We start from the raw sequence: 10684 nt of genomic DNA, 5'->3' as shown, positions 1-10684 counted from the left end.
GTTCAAGCAATTCTCCTGCCTCATCCTCCCAAGTAGCTGGGATTACAGGTGTATGCCACCATGCCCAGCTAATTTTTGTATTTTTTAGTGGAGACAGGGTTTCACCATGTTGGTCAGGCCGGTCTTGAACTCCTGACCTCAGATGATCCACCTGCCTCTGCCTCCCAAAGTGCTGGGATTACAGGCGTGAGCTACCGCGCCAGGCCAGGTTAACCTTTTAAGTATCACAGCTTCTGATTGTGATGGAAATCTCTGAAAAGTTTGCATTGTCTTATTGTTTCAAGTGCATTGTTGTGTGGTGCAGCCCAGGTGACTGTTTATTGCCACCTTAGGCTGTTCCTGTACAGCATCTCCCCAAATACATTTGCGTGGAATAATAATGTCTTTAAAAACTTTGGGCTTTTGAGGTGCAGTGACAAAGGTGTCTGTTTGGACTCTTTCAGGCTGTTAGTCATCTCTTCTCTTCTGTTGCAGTGTCTGTAGCTTGCCATTCTGGCACTTCTAGTAGTCTCTGCCTGCACTGCTGAATCTTCTCTCTCTCTCTTTCCCATCTACTCTTCTGTCGACCTTTCCTTTCACCTTGCCTTATGTGTCAGGTGTTCCCTTTTATGGTCAACACTAACCAGTGGAAACTCTCCATTTAATCACTACTTATTCTAGGGATTATGTTAAGTATTAATACTTTGCATGCATCATTTCATTGAATCTCCACTACAATTGTATGGGGCAGGTATTGTATTTCCAGTCTACAGAGTAAGAAACTGAAAATTACAGAGTAATCTGTGAAGGAGCTAGATGGAATTCACTCTAGGCCTTTCAAGCCTCAGACCCTGAACTCTTCACTTATCCTTACAGTACATATGCTACATCTCCTGCTGAAATACGCACCTAGGTTAGTAGGAATCATGTTGGCAGTAAAATTAAAATGTTGACTGAGCCAAGATTTGTGCTAAGAATTTCACACATGCTTCTGAAAAGTCAAACATGTTGTCATTTTTTTCAAACACAGAAAGTTTTAATAGCTAATTAATCAGAGGTGTATTAATTTTAAGTAAGGTTTATTATCCTGGATTAGTCAGGTTATAGATGTCACTAAATACTTGACTTATACATGCTAAGATAATATTTATGGTTGAGTAACATTGAAATTGGTTATAACTGTTACTTGGAATACTAACTCTGAGGGATATACTACTCAGGGAGATAAATGTTGTGAATGATCATACAAAGATACTCTATTTTTACATGAATTTTTCCTCTTCATTGCCATTTTGAAAATAATTTGTATTTTATATTCAGAGATACTGGCCAAGAGAACGCTAAAATCCTGCTTTGTGTTTCAGTTAATGTAATTTTAGTATTATAATCAAAAGCCATTAAGAAAATTTCACAGAAATACAAAAACTAGCTGGGTATGGTGGTACACACTGTAGGCTCAGCTATTTGAGAGCCTGAGGTGGGAGGATCTCTTGAGCCTGGGAGGCAGAGGTTGCAGTGAGTTGAGATCGTGCCACTGCACTCCAGCTTGGGTGACAGAGTGAGACCCTGTCTCAAAAAAAAAAAAAAAACTTTCACGGATGTATTATAAAAATCTCTTAACTTTCTAGCAGTAAACTTAAAACATTTTAGATTTTCATGTACAGATAAGGTTAACTTTTGGAAAGTTGTTTTCCTACCTTTTATTAAGTGTCCTTTTAAAAATCATAATCTGAAGCACTTGAAGGTTTGTGTATACTGTGCCAGGGACTCATGACAGCAGATAGTGCAACGTGTGTATGTTTTTAAAAGCTTGTTTTAACTCACAATGCCTTATGAATATCTGTTGAGTATCTTCTCTATGCTTGTAAACAGACAAAGCCTTTGAAGCTTATAATGCAATAGAAGATACTTAGAAGTAAACAAAATAGAGAGGTACATATGGATTTTCTTAGGTCATTAGTTTGTGTCTTGGTCTGGTAGGCTGAAACTACTGTAATATGACTCTCTCCCTGGCCAGATTTTAATAGTCATGTTATTACTGATGTGAATCTTGATAACTAAACTATCTTGCCTTTACATTTGTAGATAAAGTTTTAGTTAGAAATAATTTTGTATGTGTTAAGTATGGTAATACAGTCTCAAATAAAAGGTCATGTTAAGATAAAAGGTCATGCTTACTTTTTAATTAATTTGTGTAATAAAATTTAGGTCTTTGGAAAACTTATTTTTCAAATAAATGAACCTTTTAAATAAAAAAGAGTATTAGTTTAACCTTTATCTCATTTCCTATTATAGGGGTATTGAATGGACAAGTTTGACTAGTTTTCTTTCTTTTGCTACCTCAACACCAAACAATATGGGATTAGTGAGAAATGAACTTCAACTGGTTGATCTTCCAACAGGTTTGTTTTTAAAGATTCAAATTGATTGGTCATATTGAATAAACATGTTGCTATTTATAAAACATGTTTGAAAGTACTTCTTTCATCATGGAGTTTTTTCTTATATTTCATGTTTATATATTTATTCTTTTATTCTTTAATAATTGCCCTAGAAAGGCTTCATCGTTGTTTGCATGGAAATGTTGTTGGCACAAATACATGGTAAAATGGAGGACCATTAGCCTGAACAGACAGATTCATTAAAACATAGGAGGATACCAGTTCTACTTTTAAGTGCATTGTTATATATAACCAACTTTAAAAGATCGATTTAAAAATAACTCTATCAATGGACTTTATTAGCATCTCTGCTGAAAATTTTGGCCTTCATAGGAAACACTTAGAAAATTTATAGGTGAAGGATTGTTTTTAAATGCTCAAATTTAAAACTTGTAATAGTCTCTGGCTGAATGAATAGAGAAGCTTAATTTGGGATTTTGAAGATTCTACAGTAGGAAACGTCCCAATAAGGTAACTTTTTCAGAATTGTTAAAAGCCTAAAACCAGTGAATTTCAAAATGAAGAATTTGAAAATATGCAGTAGTTTCAAAGAGGTCTTTTTTTTTTTAAACAAAATTGTGATGAGTTTCTTTAAAATGGTATAGCAACATGAATCATATGCAGATGATCTTAACCAATGAGAGCATGTGTATGTATGTATGCGTAAAATGAATAAATCAAATAAATGGTTGTAAATCAAGTAAGTTGTAAACAAATGAAGTACATGGTCGCTTTTTTATAGTCTCCATATGTATTTTCAAGCTGTCAAAGATCCAGTTGTTCTTACTTCTCAGGGTATGTTACTAAACTTCAAGGAATCATCCCCATCTTTAGTCCAGTGTTGCTGCTCTAGTCTCATTGGAAGTGACCTGCCCATTGACTCTCATTCCCAAGTTCCTAATTTGCCAACAGAGTGGTACTGGCTCTGTCTCTAGTGATCCCAGGGATAAAATGCTGTTGTCTAGTACCATTGACTAAAAAAAAAAGAAAAAAAAAATCCCTGTTTATTTACTTTGGTCAGCTCAGATTCAGGACTGTTAGATAACTTAAAATCTGCTTTGCACATATGGACTTTTAAGGAACAAGGGTCTACAGTAACAGTTACTGATTTCCTTAAGTGGGATGTTTGAGTTCATAGATTATAGACTTATAGCCTGGGCTTCTAAGGAAGGCGGCAGACTAGTGCAGTCAGGACAGAATGTGGGCTGTCTGGGGTATAATAATAGTGAGTATAGTGAGATTCCACATGATGGAATCTCAATGAAGAGCAGGAAGACATTTAGGCCTTCAGTTGGCCTTGAATTGAGTATGTTCTCTCTTTTGTTTAATGTAGATAAAAATCTATCACAAGATGCTAAACATGCAAGTTAGAATTTATACTTTTTTTATTCACAGAAAATCATGTAGCTTCCTTTGTGGGTAACTCATTCTTTCACAGCATACATGAACACGGTAGTTATTCCCTAGTTTCCAGTTTATAAAGATGTTTTCAGAGGAACATGTTCAAAATATTTAACTAGTATTTTACACATGGGACAAGAAAATCTTAAATACATGTTTCAAGAGTTTTTCCCCACTAAGTTAGTATTTGGAAATATGAGAATGTTTGTATTAAATATTACTTTAAATAAATATTTTTCGCACCAGACAATTGCTGTCCTATAGATGTCTTAAAACTTAACATTGTTTTTTTAAATTTCTAAAATTGAATTACAGAATTCAAGAAACTGTGTTACAAATGAAAATGCCTTTTTACAAAATAAATATCTGAATATGTGATGTATTATTGATCATTAATTTGTAACACTTTTGAGAATATTCTTTGAACTTATGCTATTAGAAACAGCTTAGAAGCAATTGGGCACCGTGGCTCACACTGTAATCCCAGCGTTTTGGGAGGCCGAGGCAGGTGAATCACTGGAGGTTAGGAGATCGAGACCAGCCTGGCCAACATGGTGAAACCCCATCTCTACTAAAAGTACAAAAATTAGCCGGCGTGGTGGCGAGCACCTGTAATCCCAGCTACTCGGGAGGCTAAGGCAAGAAAATCACTTGAACCTGGGTGGCGGAGGTTGCAGTGAGCCAAGATCGCGCCACTGCACTCTAGCCTGGGTGACACAGTGAGACTCCATCTCAAAAAAAAAAAACAAAACAAAAAAACAGAAACAGATTTGAAGCAAATGGAAGAATGAATAGGAGAACAGAGGGTAGGAAGGGTAGGATCGATCAAATTACATTGGTGTGGCTTCTTGTTTTTCATACATGTTTTATGCCCTGTTCTCACTTTTTTAAATTTGTAATTAAAGGTAGGAGCATTGCTTTTCGCGGTGAAAGAGGCAATGATGAATCTCCCATCGAAATGATTAAAGTATCTCATTTGAAGTAAGTGTCAACCTAAAAAAAAAAAATCTATGGTGTTATCACAATGAAATCTCATGGATTTTTTTCATCTTTAAGAAAATGGGAATGTGCTGGAATGCACATAGAATCTTTTTAGTGATAGCAATAGTGATATGCAGCCCAAAGAAAATATTTTGATTACAAAATTAAGTTGCTATCACTTTTAATTCTCCACTTCTAAAACGATAAGGTAGCTTTTGCATGAATCGTTGTTTACTTTCGGATAAAGTTCTTAAGCACTTCTATCTAAGCGTGGAGTTACTGAGTGAAAGAATCCATTTTCTTTATGTATAATTTAAACCCATTTTGCTTCCAGAAATTGAGTTTTGTTGTTTCAGGGGAAAATAACATGTAAAGCAGTATTATTAAAAATAGAAACCGGGCTGGGCGCGATGGCGCAAGCCTGTAATCCCAGCACTTTGGGAGGCCGAGACGGGCAGATCACGAGGTCAGGAGATTGAGACCATCCTGGCTAACACGATGAAACCCCGTCTCTACTAAAAAATACAAAAAACTAGCCGGGCGAGGTGGCGGGCGCCTGTAGTCCCAGCTACTCGGGAGGCTGAGGCAGGAGAATGGCGTGAACCCGGGAGGCAGAGCTTGCAGTGAGCTGAGATCCAGCCACTGCACTCCAGCCTGGGCGACAGAGCGAGACTCCGCCTCAAAAAAAAAAAAAAAAATAGAAACCGAATGAAAACCAATCACAATTACAAACAAAGAGTAAGCTTTTTAAAATAGTTTTCAAACTTGTTTTGGCTTTTCTAAGATCTTTGCATTACCATATAAATTTTAGAATCAACCTATCAGTTTTACCAAAAAATCTTCCTGAGATTTTGATTGGGATTGCTTTGAACCCATCAATCAGTGTGGGGAAGAATTGGCATCTTAACAAGTTTTATAATTCATGAACGTCATGAACGTGGTGTATCTCTCCACTTATTTAGGTCTTTTAAAATTTCAGCAACATTTTGTAGTTTTCAGTGTATAAGTCTTACATATTATTTGTTAATTATATTTTGTGTTTTCTTTGATGCTTTTATAAATGGTGTTTTAAAATTTCAATTATTTATTATTTTTATACTAAAATACAGTTAAGTTTTTGATGTTGACCTTGTGCCTGGGGACCATGCTAAGCTTAGTTATTACTTCTAGTATAGGTGCTTTTGTTGATTCTTTAGGATTTTCTATAGAGACAGTCTCGTTTGCCAGTGAAGACACCTTTACATCTTTTTGATCTATAGGCCTTCTTTTTGCTTGCACTAATTAGGACCTCCTGTACAGTGTGATTAGAACTTAGAACTTTGCCAGGTATCTTGCTCTAATCCTGGATCTTATGAAGAAAGCATTCAGTCTTTCAACACTAAGTATGATATTAGCTGTATATTTTTTGTATATTTACTTTAGTTGAAAAAGTTTTGTTCCTAGTTTGCTGAGCCTTTGTATCATGAGTAGGTGTTGAATTTGTCAAATGCTTTTTCTGTACTCATTGACATCATCATATGGCGTGTGTGTGTTATTTTGTTTTTCTTTTTGTTTTGAAGTTCACTAATATGGTGAATTACATCGATTGATATTCAGATGTTAAACCAACATGACATTCCTGGAATAAACTCTAGTTGGTCATGATGTATTACTGTTTTGACATATTGCTGGATTTGATTTATTGATATATTATGAAGAGTTTTTATATCTATGTTCATGAAGGATATTGGTCTCATTTTTATGTAATATCCTTTGTTTTGGTATCAGGGTAATATTGACCTTGCAGAATGTGTTGTAAAGTATTCTCTCTCCTTTTTTTTGAATAATGAGTTTGTGTAGAATTGATATCATTTCTTACTAAATAGGAAAAATTCATTAGGCAACCCATCTGAACCTAAAATTTTCTTTGTGGAAAAGTTTTTAAATACAAATTCAGTTTTTTTCATAAATACAGGACTATTTAGATTCTCTACCTTTTTTTGAGTTTTGGTAATTGGTGTCTTTCAAGTAATCTGTCCATTTTGTTGAAGTTGCTGAGTTTATTAATTTATTGAAATAAGTTTGTTCATCATGTCTCTATGATCAGTGATTATCTCTCCCACTCCTAATATCAGTAAATTATATCAACCAATTTTATTTATTGATCTTTTCCTAGAAACTACTTTTGGTTCATTTGATTCTTCTCTATGATTTTTCCATTTTCAATTTAATTGACTATCATGCTTATCTTTTGTTCTTCTGCTTACTTCTTAAATATGCTCTTCTTTTTTTGCATAGTTTTCTAAAATAGAAACTTAGATAATTAAATTAAGATGATTCCCTAAAATGTAATGTAAAGATTTCATGCTATGTAAGCACTACTTTTCCTGTATCCTACAATTTTTGATATGGTAATGTGTTCTCATTTTAATTCACTTTATACGCTTTGACAATTTCCATGGGATCTCATTCAGAGGTGTATTTTTTAACTTCCAACTATGTGGGTGTTTTGCCAGGTATCTTTCTGTAAATTTCTACTTTCTGTTGGGAGTCACAGGTGGTCCTGAGTGGAAGAATCTCAGTCCTTTCATACGGGGAGTACAGGGATCTTCCTACTCTTGCCACATTTCCTCTATGTCAGCCATCATTTGCTGAATAATATTTTAGTTCCTCATAATGCTTATTGAGTAATCAATGCTCAAATTATGTTTGTTGAATTGCACTCATTGACATCATTCAGTACTTCTTCCAGGCTTAACAGAAAGTGAATAAAGTGGCATTCGTTGAATACCAATTGTAGTAGGATGATAGAAACTTTACATATTTTTTCACTGAATGCCTACCATAATCTGTATATCAATTCTTTGAGGTCTATGATGAGATTCCCATGTCATATGTGAGAAATTGAGCCTAAGGAGGGTTAACGTAAGTTGCGGCATCAGGGTTTGAATCTGTGTCACTCTTTCTTCTGAGTTGGACTCCTTGCCCAATTGTGTGAGACTGTATGTTCTCTCACAGGTCATCTTAAAGCTTTACCTTCTTAGGACTGTTCATCATGGGTGCTAAATGGTGGTTTAAATTGTCTATATTTAGAATGCATCAGCTGAGTTTTTCAATTTACTGAACTTTTTATTTGGTCTAATTCATGGTGAAAGTTTTGCAAAAAGGGGCTTATTTAGCAATTTTCTTTATTTTAGGCAGTATTTGGCAGTTGTATTCAAAGATAAACCCCTGGAGCTATGGGATGTTAGGACTTGTACCCTTCTTAGAGAAATGTCTAAAAACTTCCCTGCAATAACTGCTTTGGTAAGTTACAGTTTAAGAATTAAATAGTTTATTTAGGTATGTATATATGTGGTGAATGTTTTGCTTAAGCTTGAATCAAAATCATTACTACCAATGTCATATTTTCTTGTTAAAAATGTGTGTTCAGAGAAGATGATCTAAATAAATGGAGATAACTCTTATTTTCTTGGGTGGATCAACCTAATATTATATTAGTGCAATTCCAATTGAAATTTCGTTTGGATATTTTGAGGAATATGATAAACATATTGTAAAATATTTATGAAAGAATAAAGGTCCTAAATAGCTAAGTCATCCTTGAATAAAGAGGAGTAAATGTGGGAGGTATGGGTGGGGTTTGCCCTTCCTACCTGATATCAATATATCTTACAAAACCATGGAAATAAAATCAGTATTGTATTGGCACAAGAATAGGAAGTGAGTCAACATAATAAAGAGCTCAGAAATAGACCCATGAATATTTGGGGACTTAATATACAGTAAAGCAGCACAAATCAAAGAGGATGGACGGACTGTGTAATAGATGGCGTTGGGAAAACTGTCTCACTTGATGGAGAAAAATACTTGTTCTTTACTTAATACCATATATAGAAGTGAGTGTCCCAGCACTAAAGACCTAAATGTAAAAAATGTAAAGCTATACAATTGAATATAACAAAATGCAAAAATATTTTTGAGGAGACATCAGAAGCTCAAACCAAAAGGCAAAAAGAAAAAAAGAAAAGAAAAAGAAACTTAATACATTTAATTAATCAAGATTAATGCTTTCTGTTTGATGAAAAATATCATTGTCAAACTTAAATACAGAAGACATTTACTAGAAACTCCTGCAAATCAACAGTGAAAAAAAGCAGGAACCCTAGTGGAAAAATGAACAAAGTCGGTGAAGAGCTAATGAGAGGCAGAGAAACCTAAAAGGCCAACAAGCCATATAAAGGAATGTTCAGACTCATCAGTTTTCAGAGATGTTCAAACCATGATATGGATCTACCTTTTAGACTAACAAAAACTGGAAAGCCATGTAGTGTCAAGTGTGGGTGGAACATAGGGTATGGGAATCCTTGTGCATTGCTGGTAGGAATGTAGACCAATGCAGCCATTCTATAAAGCACACTGGCAGCACTTGGGCAAACACAGACATCCTCTGTGTCTGCTGAGCTCTTGGTTGTAAAGGAACTCTTGCGAGGATGTTGACTGTGGTGTTTTTTATCATGATGTGAGTTTGGAGACCATCTGCGTGTTTTTTACTGAGAGAGGAGACAGATTAACAGTTGGCTGATGCAGCCATGGAGTGTTATGTAGCATGCAGAAACAGGAGGAAGAGGACTTAAATACAGTGGAAGGAGCAAGAAACAGGATGAAATACATATACACACACACACATATATATATATAAACACAATACTGTTTATGTAAATTAGAAATACATGTGAAATAACTACACGTTAAGAACTTACACGTATATGAGGATATTGGACTAAAGGTTTTACAATAGGCAGAATATAAAAGAATATATAAATAAAACAAGTGATTTTCGAGGGATCTATGGATGATAAAGGACCTTGGTTGGAGAATTGTGATTGTTTTATCCTGTGCACACAAGAGATGAAGGAGGAGGTGAGAATAGGCAATACTGTAGTTGAATTCATTATTTTCATTTTGTAAAATTTTTTAAAAATATCAAAAGGGGCCGGGCGCGGTGGCTCAAGCCTGTAATCCCAGCACTTTGGGAGGCCGAGATGGACGGATCACGAGGTCAGGAGATCGAGACCATCCTGGCTAACATGGTGAAACCCCGTCTCTACTAAAAAATACAAAAAAATATATATATATCAAAAGGTCAGACCTTTTGGAAGTTTGCCATAAAAGCTCTAATTAAAATGCATTCATTCAGCTTTTCTCTAAGTAGGTAAAATCTAAAGAACAAATTGTGGATTCATGTGCAGTAATAATAAATGATACTGAGCAGTGGTGAGTGTGCCCAGCTGTTCTGGAGGATTCTTTGACAGAAGGAAACCTAGCACTTCTCTGTTTGTCTGCCTTCGCTTTACAGGAATGGTCACCATCTCACAACTTGAAGAGCCTGAGAAAGAAGCAACTTGCTACTCGAGAGGCCATGGCCCGCCAGACTGTAGTCTCAGACACAGAGCTGAGTATTGTTGAATCATCTGTGATCAGGTACAGTACAGTGTTTCTTGACACTGTCATTTGTGCTATTAGCATCATGTCTGGGAAGTTGACAAGTGTCATCCAAAGGTGTCTGTGGTAGTAAGTTGGACTCTGCTTTTGAACATACTTAGTTTCATCTTTTAGTACATACCCAGATTACTAAAAAGTTTATTTTATCATTTTTATGATTATACTATACTGTTTATTGTAACTAATAACAAATGCAGTAATATTCACCCATCAGCCTCTGTTAGTACATGTGATCATTCCAAGTGCCCTTCTACTCCATACACTTCAGTTCCTGAAATTCAAATGAACATAGCATAGACATAGAGATAGATCATATTATCATTTACGCACACCAAAGAAAATGTATTGGGAATCCTAAATTTGTGCACTATCCCCATCCATGCCAATCTTACAGATAA

General features: G+C 35.3%; 1 protein-coding gene across 1 annotated transcript in view; it reads left to right on the top strand.

The window, feature by feature from the left end:
- WDR11 (WD repeat domain 11) overlaps window positions 1-10684 on the top strand; it is a 63112-nt gene that overhangs the window by 30537 nt on the left and 21891 nt on the right. Inside the window, exons 12-15 of the mRNA XM_011930254.1 lie at window positions 2275-2381; window positions 4727-4802; window positions 7979-8087; window positions 10141-10265. Of these exons, the coding sequence (XP_011785644.1) occupies window positions 2275-2381; window positions 4727-4802; window positions 7979-8087; window positions 10141-10265 (417 nt within the window). The remainder of the gene's footprint in view (window positions 1-2274; window positions 2382-4726; window positions 4803-7978; window positions 8088-10140; window positions 10266-10684) is intronic.

Source organism: Colobus angolensis, unplaced genomic scaffold, assembly GCF_000951035.1.
Source record: "Colobus angolensis palliatus isolate OR3802 unplaced genomic scaffold, Cang.pa_1.0 Scaffold85, whole genome shotgun sequence".
NCBI classification, from domain to species: Eukaryota; Metazoa; Chordata; class Mammalia; order Primates; family Cercopithecidae; genus Colobus; species Colobus angolensis.
The sequence above is the reverse complement of the archived record's forward strand: the minus strand, read 5'-3'. Positions and strand labels throughout refer to the sequence as shown.